The following is a 20,721-nucleotide window of genomic DNA, read 5'->3' as shown; positions in this document are numbered from 1 at the left end:
TGTTTGTTTAGTACACTACCTTACTAACTCTGTTTAGTACATGGCCTCATATGTGAATCCTTAAAGAGATGGGTGGAGCTAAGGCTTAAGAGTGTGTGAACGATGCTGAATGGGTGTGAACAAAAAAGAGCTCTCCTGTAGGTTAACCAACACATTCAAGGTCCATATTCTCAAAAGTGATGTTTCAAGTTTGTCAACTTTCAAAGCAGAATTACATTCCTATAGTTCCTATAGTGTTTGACATAACATTTTCTAGCTCTGACTCTTTACTTTTAATCCAATATTAAAAACACAATTTAAAATGTTGCTACATAAGACTGAATCGAGCCGGTTGGTCGCATTTCGTGTTGTATAGTATTTTTTGGGATGTCACTTCTTGGTGCTGGGGCAGTAATACATACGGTGATGGGTCAGGTCATAGCTTAGGTTAGGTTAAATATAAATTATAGTCAATCTCAATGTGACTTGTATTGAAAAGGAAAAGCTCAGAGACTAGTCCCAAAAATATGGTGGAACGAAAATCTCTCTCGCCCCTGTTTACACCAATCCAATGCTTTTTAACTTTAGTAGTACATGTAAGAAAAATAAATGTAGTAAAAACAATTATATATGTAGGCCTATGGTACATCTTTTTATTTAAACTGAACAAAATTGAAGGCCTCCCGAGTGGCAAAGTGGTCTAAGGCACCGCATCGCAGTGCTAGTTGTGCCACTAGAGAACCTGGTTTGATTCCAGGCTCTGTCGCAACAGGCCGCGGCTTGCAACGATGGGACAGGACTAGAGGTCGACCGACTAATCGACATGGCCGATTAATTGGGGCCGATTTCAAGTTTTCATAACAATCGGTAATCTGCATTTTTGGACTCTGATTATGGCCGATTACATTGTAATCCACGAGGAGAATGCGTGGCAAGCTGACCACCTGTTACACGAGTGTAGCAAGGAGCCAAGGTAAGGTGCTACCTAGCAATAAACTTGTAAAAAACATCCACCTTAACATAATCACTAGTTAACTACACATGATGATATTACTAGTTTAACTAGCTTGTCCTATGTTGCACATAATCAATGCGGTGCATCGAATCACAGCCTACTTCGCCAAACGGGTGATGATTTAACAAAAGCGTATTCATGAAAAGCACAATTGTTGCACCAATGTACCTTACCATCAACAGCAATGCCTTTCTTAAAATCAATACACAAGTATATTTGTTTGAACCTGCATATTTAGTTTAAAAAAATTCATGTTAGCAGGCAATATTAACAAAGGGAATTGTGTCACTTCTCTTGCGTTCAGTGCAAGCAGAGTCAGGCTATATGCAGCAGTTTGAGCCGCCTGGTTCGTTGAGAACTGTGTGAAGACCATTTCTTCCTAACAAAGACCGTAATTAATTTACCAGAATTTTAAATAATTATGACATAACATTGAAGGTTGTGCAATGTAACAGCAATACTTAAACTTAGGGTTGCCACCTGTTCAATTTAATGCGTAAGGAACGGTTCCGTATTTCACTGAAAGAATAAAACGTTGTGTTTTCAAAAATATAGTTTCCGGATTTTACCATATTAATGACCTAAGGCTCATATTTCTGTGTGTTTATTATATTATAATTAAGTCTATAATTTGATAGAGCAGTCTGACTGAGTGGAGGTAGGCAGCAGAAGGCTCATAAGCATTCATTCAAACAAGCACTTTCCTGCGTTTGCCAGCAGCTATTCGCAATGCTTGAAGCACAGCGCGGTTTATGACTTCAAGCCTATCAACTCCCGAGATTCGGCTGGCAATCCTATAATGCCTATAAGAACATTGAATAGGCAAAGGTATATTAAATACAAATGGTGTAGAGAGAAATAGTCCTATAATAACTACAACCTAAAACTTCTTAACTGGGAATATTGAAGACTCATGTTAAAAGGAACCACCAGCTTTCATATGTTCTCATGTTCTGAGCAAGGAACTTAAACGTTAGCTTTCTTACATGGCACATATTGCACTTTTACTTTCTTTTCCAAAACTTTGTTTTTGCATTATTTAAACCAAATTGAACATGTCTCATTATTTATTTGAGGGTAAATTGATTTTACTGATGTATAAAAGTGTTAATTCAGTATTGCTGTAATTGTCAGTATTACAAATATATCAATTGAAGTCGGAAGATTATATAAACTTAGGTTGGAGACATTAAAACTTGTTTTTAAACTACTCCACACATTTCTTGTTAAGAAACTAAAGTTTTGGAAAGTCGGTTCGGACATCTACTTTGTGCATGACACATGTAATTTTTCCAACAATTGTTTACAGGCAGATTATTTTACTTACCATGCAGTGTATCAAAATTCAAGTAAGTCAAAAGTTTACATACACTAACTTGACTGTGCATTTAAACAGCTTGGAAAATTCCAGAAAATGAGGTCATGGCTTTAGAAGCTTCTGATTAACATCATTTGAGTCAATTGGAGGTGTACCTGTGGATGTATTTCAAGGACTACCTTCAAATGCAGTGCCTCTTTGCTTGACATCATGGAAAAATCGAAAGAAATCAGCCAATACCTCATAAAGGACAACAAAGTCAAGGTATTGCAGTGGCCATCACAAAGCCCTGACCTCAATCCTATTGAACATTTGTAGGCAGAACTGAAAAAGGAGGCCTACAAACTGGACTATTTTCTACCAGCGCTGTCAGTAGGAAAGGGCCAAAATTCACCAAACCTATTGTGGGGAGCTTGTGGAAGGTTTTCCAAAACATTTGACCCAAGCAAGCAACGTTACCAAATACCAATTGAGTGTATGTAAACTTCTGACCCACTGGGAATGTGATGAAATAAATAAAAGCTGAAATAAATCATTCTGTCTACTATTATTCTGACATTTCACATGCTTAAAATAAAGTGGTGATCCTAACTGACCTAAAACAGGGATTGTTTTACTCTGATTAAATATCAGGAATTGTGAAAAACTGAGTTTAAATGTATGTAAACTTTCCGACTTCAACTGTATATAAAAATTGGCCGATTAATCGGCATCTGTTTTTGTTTTGTTATTTCAATAATCGGTATCGCCGTTGAAAAATCATAATCGGTCGACCTCTAGACAGGACTGTAACTACCAATTCGATACAACAAAATTGTGGAGAAAAAGGGGTAAAATAATATATATATATATATATATTTTTAAACTGAACAAAATTATAACCGCAACTTGTAAAGTGTTGGTCCCATGTTTAATGAGTTTAAATAAAATATCCCAGAAATGTTCCATACGCATGAAAAAAAATGATCTCTAAAATGGTGTGAATCCTCCTCCCCTTCCCCCCCCCTCCTCCCTCTCTGCAGATGACTTCGTCAACCATTTTGAAAAGAAGGTCGACGACATCCGATCCTCGTTTGCTAAGTCAAACGACACTGCTGGTTCTGCTCACACTGCCCTACCCTGTGCTCTGACCTCTTTCTCCCCTCTCTCTCCAGATGAAATCTCGCGTCTTGTGACGGCCGGCCGCCCAACAACCTGCCCGCTCGACCCTATCCCCTCCTCTCTTCTCCAGACCATTTCCGGAGACCTTCTCCCTTACCTCACCTCGCTCATCAACTTATCCCTGACCGCTGGCTACGTCCCTTCCGTCTTCAAGAGAGCGAGAGTTGCACCCCTTCTGAAAAAACCTACACTCGATCCCTCCGATGTTAACAACTACAGACCAGTATCCCTTCTTTCTTTTCTCTCCAAAACTCTTGAACATGCCGTCCTTGGTCAGCTCTCCCGCTATCTCTCTCAGAATGACCTTCTTGATCCAAATCAGTCAGGTTTCAAGACTAGTCATTCAACTGAGACTGCTCTTCTCTGTATCACGGAGGCGCTCCGCACCGCTAAAGCTAACTCTCTCTCCTCTGCTCTCATCCTTCTAGACCTATCGGCTGCCTTCGATACTGTGAACCATCAGATCCTCCTCTCCACCCTCTCAGAGTTGGGCATCTCTGGCGCGGCCCACGCTTGGATTGCGTCCTACCTGACAGGTCGCTCCTACCAGGTGGCGTGGCGAGAATCTGTCTCCTCACCACGCGCTCTCACCACTGGTGTCCCCCAGGGCTCTGTTCTAGGCCCTCTCCTATTCTCGCTATACACCAAGTCACTTGGCTCTGTCATAACCTCACATGGTCTCTCCTATCATTGCTATGCAGACGACACACAATTAATCTTCTCCTTTCCCCCTTCTGATGACCAGGTGGCGAATCGCATCTCTGCATGTCTGGCAGACATATCAGTGTGGATGACGGATCACCACCTCAAGCTGAACTTCGGCAAGACGGAGCTGCTCTTCCTCCCGGGGAAGGACTGCCCGTTCCATGATCTCGCCATCACGGTTGACAACTCCATTGTGTCCTCCTCCCAGAGCGCTAAGAACCTTGGCGTGATCCTGGACAACACCCTGTCGTTCTCAACTAACATCAAGACGGTGGCACGTTCCTGTAGGTTCATGCTCTACAACATCCGCAGAGTACGACCCTGCCTCACACAGGAAGCGGCGCAGGTCCTAATCCAGGCACTTGTCATCTCCCGTCTGGATTACTGCAACTCGCTGTTGGCTGGGCTCCCTGCCTGTGCCATTAAACCCCTACAACTCATCCAGAACGCCGCAGCCCGTCTAGTGTTCAACCTTCCCAAGTTCTCTCACGTCACCCCGCTCCTCCGCTCTCTCCACTGGCTTCCAGTTGAAGCTCGCATCCGCTACAAGACCATGGTGCTTGCCTACGGAGCTGTGAGGGGAACGGCACCTCAGTACCTCCAGGCTCTGATCAGGCCCTACACCCAAATAAGGGCACTGCGTTCATCCACCTCTGGCCTGCTCGTCTCCCTACCACTGAGGAAGTACAGTTCCCGCTCAGCCCAGTCAAAACTGTTCGCTGCTCTGGCTCCCCAATGGTGGAACAAACTCCCTCACGACGCCAGGACAGCGGAGTCAATCACCACCTTCCGGAGACACCTGAAACCCCACCTCTTTAAGGAATACTTAGGATAGGATAAAGTAATCCTTCTCACCCCCCCCTTAAAATATTTAGATGCACTATTGTAAAGTGGCTGTTCCACTGGATGTCATAAGGTGAATGCACCAATGTGTAAGTCGCTCTGGATAAGAGCGTCTGCTAAATTACTTAAATGTTAAATGTTATGTTAAATGTGTGTACAAATTTGTTTACAGTCCTGTTACAGTCTTGTTAGTGATAATTTCTCACTTGCCAAGATAATCCATCCACCACATCCACCACATGTGTGGCATATAATATGGAGTTGGTCCTTCCTTTGCTGCTATAACAGCTTCCACTCGTCTGGGAAGGCTTTCAACTAGATGTTGGAGCATTGCCGCAGGGACTTGCTTCCCATTCAGCCACAACAGCATTAGTAAGGATTAGTAAGGTCGGGCACTGATGGGGGATTAGGCCCACAGTCAGCGTTCCAATTAATCGCAAAGGTGTTGGATGGGGATGAGGTCAAGGCTCTGTGCAGGCCAGTCAAGTTCTTCGACACCGATCTCGACAAACAATTTCTGTATGGACCTTGCTTTATGCATGGTGGCATTGTCATGCTGAAACAGGAAAGGACCTTCCCTAAACTGAAGGACAGCATTGTCTAGAACGTCATTGTATGCTGTAGCGCTTCCCTTCATTGGAGCTAAGGGGCCCGAAACATGAAAAACAGCCCCAGACCATTATTCCTCCTCAACCAAACGTTACAGTTGGCACTATGCATTTGCATTTCCACTGATGCAGGGTCCAATGGCAGCAAGCGTTACACCCCTCCAGCCGACGCTTGATGGTAATCTTAGGCTTGTGTGCTCCTGCTTTAGAACTTGGTCCCGCTCTGTAAGCTTGTGGGGCCTACCACTTCGCAGCTGAGCCGTTGTTGCTCATAGACATTCCCACTTCATAATAACAGCACGTACAGTGGACTGGGGCAGCTCTAGCAGGGTCGACATGTTGACAACCTTGTTAGAAAGGTTAAATTAAAAGTCACTGAGCTCTTCAGTAAGGCCATTCTACTGCCAATGTTTGGTCATGGAGTTTGCATGGCTGTGTGCTCGATGTTATACTGTCAGCAATGGGATGAAATAGACGAATCTAATAATCTGAAGGTACTTTTGTATATATAGTGTATCGTGACTCGCTTAAATCATTTGCGTATCAGGACTTGCTTGAATCATTTAAGTATCATGACTTAACTCACTATGTTTCTAACTACAGGACATCATAAAGAGATAGCTAAAGACAGGTAGGCATATTTCAAAGAGAGAGTCCTATACATGAGTCCTTACTGAGCAATATATCAAGGCTCTTGGATGGAAATGTCGATGTAATAATGTTCTCAATCTACCGTTGTTAACATGAACTCTGTACCACATGAACTGTAGCTCAGTTGGTAGAGCATGGCGCTTGTAACGCCAGGGTAGTGGGTTCGATCCACGGGACCACCCATACGTAGAATGTATGCACACATGACTGTAAGTCGCTTTGGATAAAAGCGTCTGCTAAATGGCATATATTATTATTATTATTAACAAATTCTACATTTCCACACTCACACAACCAACTGTACACACGCAGTTTTTATAGATGGAATTGAAATACAATCGCATGTTTGAATCTTTTTGCTGTTAACATTTCTGAGAAACACACACACACTGGGAAACACACACACACTGGGAAACACACACACACACACACACACACACACACACACACACACACACACACACACACACACACACACACACACACACACACACACACACACACACACACACACACACACACACACACACACACACACACACACACACACAACCACATGGAAACGCCTATGACATTATGAACAACGTGAACTGTGAACATCATTCCATCAAAGTTTCGACCTTCTGCTTAGATCAAAAGCTGCCTGTGATTGCCTCCACTTTCCAATATCTGCAGAGGCAGTTTGAATCCAAAAACTCTAATACCTATACTGAGTTCAAAGATTTGCATGAATACACATTTTGAATAGATTATTCACCTTCAATTTGTTTTTCCATTATTTCCAATTAATTTGAGCATGGCAATTGTCTACGGGCGCGGCAGACTGTGAAAAGGAAAGGATTAACAATGTCCCAGGGAAGATCATGCATGCATGAGCTTTGTGTGTCAAGGTTCCCCAGGAAAGTATCATTGATATATGGCTTGTCAGTTTTGACTGGCTTTTCAGTAAAAAAAAAAAATTCAGTTCTAACAAAAGAAATATACACTTAAATCATAGTTTGTTCGATTGATTGGTTTGATCGATCGATTGATAATTTGATTGACATTGGTTTAAGGAAATACCCAAAAGTCTATCCGAAACATTTCTGGTTGAGATGTGGTAGCATCACAGTGGAAAAGAACACACATGACATCACATTCATCCATTCAAATGCTGCTCTCCACCAAAAACATACACATGAAATGAACAGTGAAATATACAGTGAGCAACAAAAGTATTAGGACAGTAACAGATGATTTGATATTTTGGCTCTTTACTCCAGCACATTGGATTTGAAATAATATGACGATGAGGGTAAAGTGCAGACTGTCAGCTTTAATGTGAGGGTATTTATCCATATCAAGTGAAATGTTTAGAAATTACAGCACTTTTTGTTAATAGTCTTTCCATTTTAGGGGACCAAAAGTATTCGGACAAATGAACTTCTGTGTGTAGATGTTTCGAAACAGTTTTACATTAATGTGGATGATACAATGATTACAGATAATCATGAATGAATCGTAAATAATGATGAGTGTGAAGGTTAGATGCACAAATACACTATACAGTGCATTCAAAAAGTATTCAGACACCTTGACTTTTTCCACATTTTGTTAAGGTACAGCCTTATTCTAAAAATGTTTTTATTTTTTATTCCCTCATCAGTCTACACATAATACCCCATAATGACAGAGCAAAATCAGTTAAAAAAAATGTTTGTGCAATAATTAAAAACAGCAACATTTACATAAGTATTCAGACCCTTTACTCAGTACTTTGTTGAAGCACCTTGACAGCGATTACAGCCTCGAGTCTTCTTGGGTTTGACGCTACAAGCTTCGCACAACTGTATTAGGGGAGTTTCTCCCATTCTTCTCTGCAGATCCTCTCTCTTTGTAAGGTTGGATTGGGAGCGTCGCTGTACTGCTATTTTCAGGTCTCTCCAGAGATGTTCTGGCTGGGCCACTCAAGGACATTCAGAGTCGTGTCCCGAAGCCACTCCTGCGTTGTCTTGGCTGTGTGCTTAGGGTTGTTGTCTTGTTGGAAGATCAACCTTTCATCAAGGATCTCTCTGTACTTTGCTCCGATCATCTTTGCCTCGATCCTGACCAGTTCCTTCCGCTAGAACACTTCCCCACAGCATGATGCCGCCTCCACCATGCATCACCGTAGGGATGGTGCCAGGTTTCCTCTAGACGTGACACTTGGCATTCAGGCCAAAAAGGTCAATATTGGTTTCATCAGACCATATAATCTTGTTTCTCATGGTCTGAGAGTACTTTAGGTTGCTCCAAAAGGCACCAAGTGTGCCTTTTACTTTATGGCCACTCTACCATAAAGGCCTGATTGGTGGAGTGCTGAAAAGATGGTTGTCCTTTTGGAAGGTTCTCCCATCTCCACAGAGGAACTCTGGAGCACTGTCAGATTGACCAGTGGGTTCTTGGTCAGCTCCCTGACCAAGGCCCTTCTCCCTCAATTGCTCAGTTTGGCTAGGTGGCCAGCTCTAAGAAGAGTCATTGTGGTTCTAAACTTCTTCCATTTAAGAATGATGGAGCCCAATGTTTTCTTGGGGACCTTCAATGCTGTCGCGGAGAACTATGGACAATTCCTTCGACCTCATGGCATGGTTTTTGTTCTGACATGCTCTGTCAACTGTGAAACCTTATATAGACAGGTGTGTGCCTTTCCAAATAATTTCCAATCAATTAAATTTACCATAGGTAGACTCCAATCAAGTTGTAGAAACATATCATGGATGATCAATGGAAATGGATGCACCAGAGCTCAATTTTGAGTCTCCTAGCAAAGGGTGTGAATACTTAAGTAAATAAGGTATTTCAGTTTTTTGCTTTTAATACATTACAGTCTGTTTTCACTTTGTCATTATGGAGTATTGTGTGTAGTGTGATAAGGGAAACAATTTATTTAATCCCTTTTAGAATAAGGCTGTAACGTAACAATATGTGGAAAAGGGGAAGTACTTTCCAAATGCACTGTATACAGAAAAGTATGAGAACACACCTTCAAATGTGTGGATTCGGCTATTTAAGTCACATCCGTTGCTGACAGGTGTATACAATCGAGCACACAGCTATGCAATCTCAATAGACAAACATTGGCAGTAGAATGGCCTTACTGAAGAGCTCAGTCACTTTCAACGTAGCACCATCAAATCTGCCCTGCAAGAGCTGCCCTGGTCAACAGTAAGTGCTGCTATTGTGAAGTGGAATCGTCTAGGAGCAAGAACGGTTCAGCCACGAAGTGGTAGGCCACACAAGCTTACAGAACGTGACCGCCGAGTGCATAGCACGTAGCACGTCTGTCCTGGGTTGCAACACTCACTACCGCGTTCTAAATGGACTCTGGAAGCAACGTCAGCACAATAACTGTTCGTCAGGACCTTCATGAAATGGGTTTCCATGGCCGAGCAGCTGCACACAAGCCTAAGATCCCCACGCGCAATGGCAAGCGTCGGCTGGAGTGGTGTAAAGCTCGCCGCCATTGGACTCTGGAGCAGTGGAAACGCGTTCTCTGGAGTGATGAATCCCGCTTCACCATCTGGCAGTTCGACAGACAAATCTGGCTTTGGCAGGGGAGGAGGAGGAGGAATAATGGCTGCAGCTGTTTTTCATGGTTCGGGCTAGGCCCTTAGTTCCCGTGAAGGGAAACCTTAACGCTACAGCGTACAATGACATTCTAGAGGATTCTGTGCTTCCAACGTTATGGTAACAGTTTGGGGAAGGACCTTTCCTGTTTCAGCATGACAATGCACCTGTGCACAAAGCAAGGTCCATATAGAAATGGTTTGTCGAGATCGGTGTGGGAAGAAATTCACTGGCTGTCACAGATCCCTTACCTCAACCCCATCGAACACCTTTGGGATGAATTGGAACGCCGACTGCAAGCCAGGCCTAATCGCCCAACATCAGTGCCCAACGACGCTAAATCTAACCACATTGAAAAGTCATTTCCGTGAATACTCGTCTGGTGGAGTGCTGCATTTGCAGATGATGCAGGAGACGCCTTGTTAAAGTTCACCAACCAAGCTCTGATGAGTCCCCCTGTTTGTGTGTGTTTGTCAGCGTGTGTGTGTGTGTGTGTCACCAGCACTGCTTTTTCATGCTAATTGCCCAATGAGTCATGATGGAACACAACAGCCACACAAAGGTGGACAAATGAGAGATCAGTTAGATCAGTGAGTGAGAAATGAGAGATCAGTTAGTAAGTTGGCCCACATATTGTGACAATATCTGAGGCTATTCCATCTCGGTATATTCCACCATAGATGTTATACGTCACTGTGGAAGCCTGACATGATAGTAATTATTACCATGCAACAACAATCAAAGTAATGAAACAATGACCATGTGATGTACCATGTGACATATTGATATTTTAGCTAGAAGGGAACTCCTCTCAAATGTGAGAATGTCAATTATGTAGTGGTAAAAAAAAAAGTGAGCACACACTGAAAGGTGTATACACATCATTGGCATATGTTCACGCTCGACTAGTGGTGATGTCATGTCATGTGATACTAAACACAGGAGACACACAGGAAATCACAACTGCAAAGGTTAAGTAAAAACTAAATATAATAATAATCTTGTCTGTTGCTCTTCTGTTTTGGCCCGTGTCCAGCAGGTCTGGTTATGTACAGTGCTGTGGTCAGTCCAGATTAATGGAACTTGTGTGTGAGTCAACAATTAATAGAACCAACACTTATGTTGACCAACAGTGGTTACAGGAGCTCAAACCACACAGGGGCCATTCCAAAGTTCATAAAGTCAAAGGCGATCCATATGTAGGGAATGTTGAGAGTGGGAGGACTGTAGACCAGCTTTAGTTTCCGGATGGATACTAAGGGTTCAAGGATCAAGGCTTGAGCGCCATTGATTCACAATATTGGGAATGTGCAGGTGTCAATACTAAATGAATTGGAAATACTCTGTATGGATTCTGTCTGGCAACTGTATAGATTCAGCTTGACTCTAGAATCCAGTATCACTTCTTCTTAGGCATGACAAATGGGGTTGGGGTGAACTATTATTGTAATACCAGATTCAATTAGACACGGGGGAAAGTCTGAACAACATGTCAATAACCTAAAAAGAAACCCAGAACTTACTTGTTTGAGTTTCTTCAAGTCTTCATCCAACTCTAGATTATCAAGGATGACAGCCACGAAAAGACTGAGCAGAATCTGCAACACAACCACAAGGGATTTATGAGAATACTTATTTTCAAATGATCTGAAATGTTCCTAGATGCTGAAAATGAACCACCAAACTACTGCTATTTTTTTAGGAGGTTAGTGTCATGGCATCGCCAGATGCTTTTTCTGAAAATGAAAATGAAATAAGCTCCTTATTCGTATTAGTGCTGTGTTCATTCCTCAAAACATCCTCTGTGTCTGGCTGTGTCTGAGTCACCCCCGAAGCGGTCCGTGGTTTGTTATCTCATATCTTCCACTATCACAGGCCCAATGTTCAAATGTCAACGCTCAAGTCCTTCAACTCTGATTAGCAGTCAAAAGCAGAGTGTCATAATCAACCACATCTGGGTTCAAACAGTATTTTGTTTTGGTTTAACATACTTTAGTTGCACTTGATTAAGCTTACCTAGCTAAATGAAACCAATGGAACAGTCCCAAAAATGTAAATCCTATGAACCCAGGTCTGCAATCAACACAGCTGCTGATTGGAGTCATACTGGGTGGTTGTGGATCATTTTGTCCACCCGTATGACACATCTCAGTGTCCATTTATTGAAATGCACTGTAGGTGCTTTCATGGTTTGATGAAGTCAAAACTGCAGCCATAATTGACAATTGGAGTTAACATTTTCTGATCTGAAAACAGATTGACTGACTGATTATATAAATGCCATTGGGAGAGGCAATTTGTTTGGACATAGTTACATCATTTCAACTCAAATTAAATTGTATTTGTCACATACCGAATACAAGAGTAGACGTTACAGTGAAACGCTTCCTTACAAGCCCTTAACCAATAAGGCAGTTTTAATTTGAATCATATCTCAACATCTCATATTGTATTTTATGTCAATCATCCACATCCACAGACAAGGACTCATTAAATAGTTGCTCATTAAATAGTTGCTCATGCTACTACTACAGAACGAGTTATACTGCTCACAAGAATGTTGCTTTGTGGCTCATTTGGTAGAACATGGTTGACCATGGGTGATGGTTTTTGATTCCATACAAAGTTGGTTTGGATAAAAGCATCTCCTAAATTGCCTATATTATATATTTCTACCTTTTTGTCTATGAGGGTCAAATGTATCAACATTCCACACATAAGACAAACTAACATTCCACTCTTCAAACACATATCAATCTTCATGAATGTTATCATTTTGAAATGTAAAGAGACATTTGTATGTGTTTTGTGCTGCATTTGACATTGTATCATGTCTTGCATTATGCATGTGATACTTGGTTGTGGATAATGCACAAACTGTGGGTCGCTCTGGATGGCTGCATCTGCTGAACAGCTAACTTGTGATGTCAATGTAGTGCTATGCATGTGTATTTATGTATACTATTTGTTGTGTTGTTTACTGTTTAGACATCAGGAAGAGTAGCCGCTACCAAATACTAAATGTCTAGTTGGAAATTGAATGCAGGGGCGAGCTTTATGGATGCTATTTTGGATATGACAAATTCTATCAATGATACTCCTCGAGCTCAATATTTTTGTTACAATGTGCAGAATCATCATCCAAGTCCTTGAAGGATGTACTGTTTACAGGATGGTCTCACGATGCCGGGGGAATGAGATCTCTAACACCTTATTCCAGATCTGGGATTCAAACACTTGAAAAATCTTATCAAATATGTTATTTGTGCCCGTTTGACCTCGCCTAGCTAAATTAACCAATAGAAAAGTCTGAAAACTGCAAGCCCAGCCGATCTGGCACTCCAAACAACGAAAAATTCAATTGTAATCAAACTCACAGCGCGAGCAAATGTATTTGAAAGCTCTGTTCAAGGATTTGAACCCATGTCTTTTTTATTCTTCGGAGAAGAATTTCACAATGCATATTTAAAACAGAGGGGGATGTTGATTGAAAAAAATCTGTATTATTGGTACCGGTGTGAGTGGTGCTATTTGAAGTTTTGTTTTGTAAATGTTTTAAAATGTCCTGTTTTTGGTTGAATGAACCTATGAACACAAGATGTCCCCTCACAAGATTTTATTTTTATTGAAACTTGAACTTGATCAAGGTGTTACGTACCCCAGTTTCTGTGTTGTAGTTTGTGTATTTGAGTGTGTTTCAGGAGATGTCTTCCTGAAATCCCCCAGCAGCTGATTGGTCGACCACTATTAATTGAAGACCTGAGCCCACCCCCTCGTCAGGACGCAGCTGTCTCCAATTTCCAATGCCTTCTGAAGCTATAAAAGCCAGTGTTCTGTTGTTCAGGGGAGAGATTGATTGTGATCATTGCTGAGAGAGGAGGTTGTTGGCTATAGCATGTTGGTCGTTGGCTATAGCATGTTGGTCGTTGGTATGTACTATGTTAGTTGTTGTTGGTAGCAGCAGCTTTGGTATGTTCTGTGTTTGTTGCTTTGTCAGAGCTTCTTTAATGGCCTGAGTTCATTTTTTTTCTCAGATTTGTTGTGACGTGGATTGTTTAATATTCTGTTTAATTTGTTCCCAGGGGGGAAGGGGAAGGCACCTAGAGAGTGCTTAGGCAAGAGGCCCGTGGGCATACATATACCCGTAGTATGTTCACTGTCTAGGCACACTAGGTAAGACCTGGGTGGACCACCCCCTGTATTTTGGTTGGGGCACCAGGTGGTGCTAAATTAGGTAAGTAGTGGGTAAGCAGGTACGGTAGGAGGGGGCACCATGAGAACCACCAGAACTCCAGCCTCAAGCTCACCAGAGGAAATGGCTGTGCCCATGTGGTGGTGCCAACATGGGTAACCTGGTTCAGGAGCATGGATTCAGCAACAGCAGGGACTCAAGCAGACAGCACCCAGGCAGAGAGCTCACCCTTCAAGCGGGAGATCAGAGGAGAACACCTCTGAGCCTAAGTGTCTCAAAAAAGAGTCACAGAATCATTCACTTCTGGTTGCCCGGGAGGCTTTCAGTCAAGAGGGAGTGTCCTCCAAGAGGAAGAGAGAATCGGAGGACAGTTTCCTTGTCCCTATCATGCCAACATGGGTCCCCTGTAAGTGGATGAGGAAGCTTGATCCCAGTAGTTTCATATTCTGGATGAAACTGAAGAGGTATTCCATATTTGGCTCTGTTTTTAATCTAGTATTTCATGTTTGGTTTGTGCTTACATTTTTTTTCTTATTTAGGCTACAGTGTCCTTGGTTGACTTTAAAATTAAACTTATTGTTATTGTATTTTTACCAGCTCAGATGAGGATAGGGACAGTGTGACAAGGGTTGCCAGGAAGAGGACACAGGAATCAGCTCTTTGCCCAGGAGGTTCTCAGTCTCAGGGAACCAATCAGAAAAGACAGAGGGTTTGATGAGGATTGGGACTCGACTAATCTCCCAGAACTTTACATGTAGTCATGGTGGGCGAGCACCATTTCATTGCATGTGGTTCCTAAATGTATTAACATGATTTGTCATTATCATAGACTGAATAAAAATGTAGCACACATGCAATCTATCCTTGTCTCATAGCCTTTGGCCATTATTATTTTTGATTGGATTTGGAAATGTAGCTCAATAAAAATGCATCTGATTCAAACACTAAGCTAATATTGTTTAAAATATTAAAATGAAAAAATATACTTCAAAATAAATGTGAATACACATATTAAAAAAAAAAAATATGTAAATGGCTGTTAGGTTTGAATCCACAAGTGTGGATTGTCTACTCCTTTGTCAGATCAATGTTTATTTACATATTCAAACAACGTCTCTCGACATACTATATTACACCATGAGATTGTGAGCAAGTGGAGAAATCTTTCAATCCACCGTAGCAAAGGCATATTCCACTACGAGGTTAAGGTTGTATAGAGACGAGGCCTTATCAATACATTGAATAAGGTCAGACTTATCCTTTGTGATGCTGTGGAGAGACTCATTAAAAGAAAGCAAGCCAGCAGAATGGTATTCTGCTCTTGTGCTTCCATCTTTCCTTCCTCCACAAATACTGTGAAACATTACAATAGCCTTCGTCAGGTAACAACCCTTAGACCAGGGTCTCATTTACAATGGTGCCCTGAGGCCAATACAAATTCAAAATGGTCTATAGGTTGTGGGTGTAATTCCCACAGGGATCAGATGCACAATTAGATCGATCCATTCTATGGTATGCACTGACTATGTTACTGAATAAAAGTGTCTGCCTAATGGTATATATTATGATCTACACACTGTGCAGACAGAGCCCTTACCAGAGTAGCAAACAGATGGTAGAGGATGAAGTAGATCGCCACTACAGGAGCCCACATTTGACCAACAGCCACAAGAGTTTGGTCCATCACATCCACCCAACCCTCCTGGGTTAAGATCTGGAACATAGACATGAATGCCTGCGGGAGGGAGGGATATTCCATTACAGTCCATCACCCTACAGTATAATACAATGGATAACAGTAGGAGAAAAAGAGACTGACAGAGAGAGAGCGAGAGATTGCCTCAGGACATCGAGGCCTGAAAAAGAGGCGGATATGAGAAAGATCATTGACATTTTTAACATGTTTCTGCAACAGGGACAGACAGATACATGGACATGTCACACACACACTTCTGCTATAGAATGAGCCATGGCAGATGGAGAGTAGCTGGAGCATGAACCATTAAGCTGTGTGTGTGTGTGTGTGTGTGTGTGTGTGTGTGTGTGTGTGTGTGTGTGTGTGTGTGTGTGTGTGTGTGTGTGTGTGTGTGTGTGTGTGTGTGTGTGTGTGTGTGTGTGTGTGTGTGTGTGTTAGGGATGCGCCCGACTGCATGTGATGAAGTGAAAATGTGAGTCCCGACCCTAACCCTCAAATATAGAAAATGCGCTGTACAGTCAGTGATGGAAGAGCAAATTCTTGACAGGCCTTTAGATAATCCTATGTGTCTGGTTATAATTTCTGACATTTTGGTAGGCAATTTGTTAGACAACTTATACATGCAGCTTCTCTTCTGTCATTACTTGTTGCCCTAGAATGAATGCTTCAACAAAATGAATGCTTCGGTAAAGTTTGTTTTCCCTTTCATATATGCTTCTCTCGCAAAGAAAAGACGCTCCCTAACCACGCATTTATTCTCAAGATGCTGCTTAATTCTGCAGGAGTTAATATTATGTATTAGGGTATGTGAGAGGTTATAGACCTACAGTCAGTGTCCAGATTTCAGTTCCATTTAACTCATCTGAACAGTAGGCCTACAGCTCCCTTGACGTACAATTTTGAAGTGCCCGTCTTGTGACTGTCACATTTTTATAGAGCCTCACAAACATCACTCATAACAGAGCTGATGCTAAACTATATATACAAAAATATGTGGACATCACTTCAACTTAATGAATTTGGCTATTTCAGCCACACCCGTTGCTGACAGATATATAAAATCGAGCACACAGTAGACAAACATTGGCAGAAGAATGGCCTTACTGAAGACCTCAGTGACTTTCAACATGACACTGTCATAGGATGCCACTTTTCCATCTAGCCAGTTCGTCAATGCCCTGCTAGAGCTTCCCCGGTAAACTGTAAGTGCTGTTATTGTGAAGTGGAAACGTCTAGGAGAAACAACGGCTCGGCCGTGAAGCGGTAGGCCACATAAGCACACAGAACATGACCGCCGAGCAAAAGAAGAGTGAAAAAAACTGTCCTTTGTTGCAATACTCACTACCAAGTTCCAAACTGCCTCCGGAAGAAACGTCAGCACAACAACTATTTGTCGGGAGCTTCATTGCCGAGCAGACGCACACAAGCCTAAGATCACCATGCGCAATTGCGTCAAGCGTTGGCTTGAGTGGTGTAAAGCTCGCCACATCATTGGACTCTGTAGCAGTGGAAACACGTTCTCTGGCATGATGAATCACCCTTCACCATCTGGCAATCCGACGGACAAATCTGAGTTTGTCGGATGCCAAGAGAACACTACCTGCCCCAACGCATATAGTGCCAACTTGAACGTTTTGTGGAGGAGGAAAAATGTTCTAGGGCTGTTTTTCATGGTTCGGGCTAAGCACCTTAGTTCCAGTGAAGGGACGGACATTTTAACGCTACGGCATACAATGACATGCTAGAGGATTCTGTGCATCCAACTTTGTGGCAACAGTTTGGGGAAGGCCCTTTCCTGTTCCAGCAAGACAATGTGAACAAAGCGAGGTCCAACAGAAATGGTTTGTCAAGATTAGTGTGGAAGAACTTGACTGCCCTGCTAAGAGCCCTGACCTCAACCCCATCCAACACCTTTGGGATGAATTGGAATGACAACTGTGATCCGGGCCTAATCGCCCAACATCAGTGCCCGACCTCACTAATGCTCGTGGCTGAATGGAAGCAAGTCCCCGCGGCGATGTTCCAAAATTTAGTAGAAGTAGTCATTTTGGATTTAGATGTTCGACGAGCAGGTTTCCACATACCTTCGGTCATGTAGCGTATCATCCCTTTCACCAAATCTTTCCCAAACATTAGACTACTGTTCTGCCCCCCCCCTTTCAACTCTCCATTTAGCAGTTTTTCTCTTATTCAATTAAACTCTGGCACTGTCCATTTTTCCTGAGTGGATACACGTTAACTTTATCTGCCCAAGTTCCAAAAAGCATTTGGCAATTGCTGTGTATTTGGCATGCTACAGTTAGGCCCTAAAGCGTATGCTTACACTACACACCAAAGCCAGGTAAAAGCCTCAATGTAGCCTATAGATATGAACTGCATAACAATTTAAAGCATTTTTTTCTTTATTCAACCCGCCCGCCAGCCACCCACCCGCCCTTCATCCACACAATATTTCATGACCCTAAACCTGCCCGCCTTACAGATATAACCGCGGGGAATGTGAGTTATGAATTAACGTGTGCATCACTAGTGTGCGTGTGTACTTGTGTGCATGTGCGTGTGGATGTGTCCGTGAATGCCTGCATGTATATATTTGTGTGTCTGACACAGACCCCAAAGGGCGCTATGACTTTGTAGACTTGGCCCCATGTCCATTCCCAGTCTGTTTGTAGGTCAGATGAAGGTCAACTGTTCCCCTGTGCCTTGAGGGCTTATTGTAAAACTAGTAAATTAATTGAATGACAAAAAAAAACAAAGACAGTGAATGACACGAAACAGTCCTGTAAGGTGAAAAACACAAAACAGAAAGCAACTACCCACAAACACAGGTGGGAACAGGCTACGTATGATTCTCAATCAGAGACAACGATTGACAGCTGCCTCTGTTTGGGAACCATACCAGGCCAAACACATAGAAATAGAACACACAGAACAAAACATAGAATGAAAAACATAGAATGCCCACCCTAACTCACGGCCTGACCAAACCAAAATAGAGACATAAAAAAGGAACTAAGGTCAGGACGTGACACAAGGGCTGATTTCAAAGTCTTACTGCTAACCTACAAAGCATTTACATGGGCTTGCTCCTACCTATCTTTCTGATTTGATACCTACACGTACGCTACGGTCACAAGATGCAGGCCTCCTAATTGTCCCTAGAATTTTAAAGCAAACAGCTGGAGGCAGGGCTTTCTCCTATAGACCTCCATTTTTATGGAATGGTCTGCCTACCCATGTGAGAGACGCAAACTCGGTCTCAACCTTTAAGTCTTTATTGAATATATGATGAGTGTAGTCTGGCCCAGGAGTCTGAAGGTGAACGGAAAGGCACTGGAGCAACAAACCGCCCTTGCTGTCTCTGCCTGGCTGGCTCCCCTCTCCCCACTGGGATTCTCTGCCTCTAACCCTATTACAGGGGCTGAGTCACTGGCTTACTGGTGCTCTTCAAAGCCGTCCCTAGGAGGGGTGCATCACTGACGTGGTCTTCCTGTCTGGGTTGGTGGGTTGTGCCGTGGTGGAGATCTTTGAGGGCTATACTCGGCCTTGTCTCAGAATGGTAAGTTGGTGGTTGGAGATATCCCTCTAGTGGTGTGGGGGCTGTGCTTTGGCAAAGTGGGTGGGGTTATATCCTGCCTGTTTGACCCTGTCTGGGGGTATCATCGGATGGGGCCACAGTGTCTCCTGACCCCTCCTGTCCCAGCCTCCAGTATTTATGCTGCAGTAGTTTATGTGTTGGGGAGCTAGGGTCAGTCTGTTATATCTGGAGTATTTCTCCTGTCTTATTTGGTGTCCTGTGTGAATTTAAGTATGCTCTCTCTAATTCTATCTATCTTTCTTTCTTTATTTCTCTCTCTCGAAGGTCCTGGGCCCTAGGACCATGCCTCAGGACTACCTGGCATGATGACTCCTTGCTGTCCCCAGTCCACCTGGCCGTGCTGCTGCTCCAGTTTCAACTGTTCTGCCTGCGTCTATGGAACACTGACCTGTTCACCGGACATGCTACCTGTCCCAGACCTGCTGTTTTCAACTCTCTAGAGACAGCAGGAGCGGTAGAGATACTCTCAATGATCAGCTATGAAAAGCCAACTAACATTTACTCCTGAGGTGCTGACCTGTTGCACCCTCGACAACTACTGTGATTATTATTATTTGAACATGCTGGTCATTTATGAACATTTGAACATCTTGGCCATGTTCTGTTATAATTTCCACCCGGCACAGCCAGAAGAAGACCGGCCACCGCTCATAGCCTGGTTCCTCTATAGGTCTCTTCCTAGGTTTTGGCCTAGTTTTTCCTAGCCACCGTGCTTCTACACCTGCATTGCTTGCTGTTTGGGGTTTTAGGCTAGGTTTCTGTACAGCACTTTGAGATATCAGCTAATGTAAGAAGAGCTATATAAATACATTTGATTTGATAGATGACCTGACCAGACAGATGCAGGGCCTGAAGAACAGCTTGCAGATCTCCCAGGGTCAGCTCAATGAGTTTAAACATGATCACAGAAAGATGACAGCATTCTGTAAGTCATTGAGAGAGTACATCAGTTCTGTATGTGAATGCATGATAACAATGACAAAGAAATTTGATTATTTTGAGGGACAATCGAGGCAGAACAACATCGATGCAGACGGAAATGCAGAATCTCCACATTGGACCTGGACAGTCTGAGGACAAAGTGAGGGAAATGATCTCGAAGAAATTGAAGATGGATTGTGGGAGGTGTACTGTTAGATTTCGGATCAGTCTGTGAAATGATTGACCATAACCTGTTGTTGAGAAAATGTACAGTTGAAGTCGGAAGTTTACATACACCTTAGCCAAATACATTTAAAATCCTGACAGACCTGGTGAAACTGAGTCAGGTTTGTAGGCCTCCTTGCTCGCACACGCTTTTTCAGTTCTGCCCACAAATTTTCTATTGGATTGAGGTCAGGGCCTTGTGATGGCCACTCCAATACCTTGAC

General features: G+C 42.8%; 1 protein-coding gene across 3 annotated transcripts in view; it reads right to left on the bottom strand.

Annotated features, from left to right (window-relative positions):
• Positions 1-20,721, bottom strand: part of nalcn (sodium leak channel, non-selective) — a 286,480-nt gene that overhangs the window by 106,417 nt on the left and 159,342 nt on the right. For all 3 annotated transcript variants that reach the window (XM_046358989.1, XM_046359008.1, XM_046358998.1), the window contains 2 exons: positions 15,655-15,792; positions 11,389-11,463 (listed from right to left, as the gene is read on the bottom strand). In XM_046358989.1, the coding sequence (XP_046214945.1) occupies positions 11,389-11,463; positions 15,655-15,792 (213 nt within the window). The remainder of the gene's footprint in view (positions 1-11,388; positions 11,464-15,654; positions 15,793-20,721) is intronic.

The sequence above is a fragment of the Oncorhynchus gorbuscha genome, linkage group LG01, assembly GCF_021184085.1.
Source record: "Oncorhynchus gorbuscha isolate QuinsamMale2020 ecotype Even-year linkage group LG01, OgorEven_v1.0, whole genome shotgun sequence".
Classification (NCBI taxonomy): domain Eukaryota; kingdom Metazoa; phylum Chordata; class Actinopteri; order Salmoniformes; family Salmonidae; genus Oncorhynchus; species Oncorhynchus gorbuscha.
Note: the sequence above shows the minus strand (reverse complement) of the source record. Positions and strands in the feature narration are given on the sequence as shown.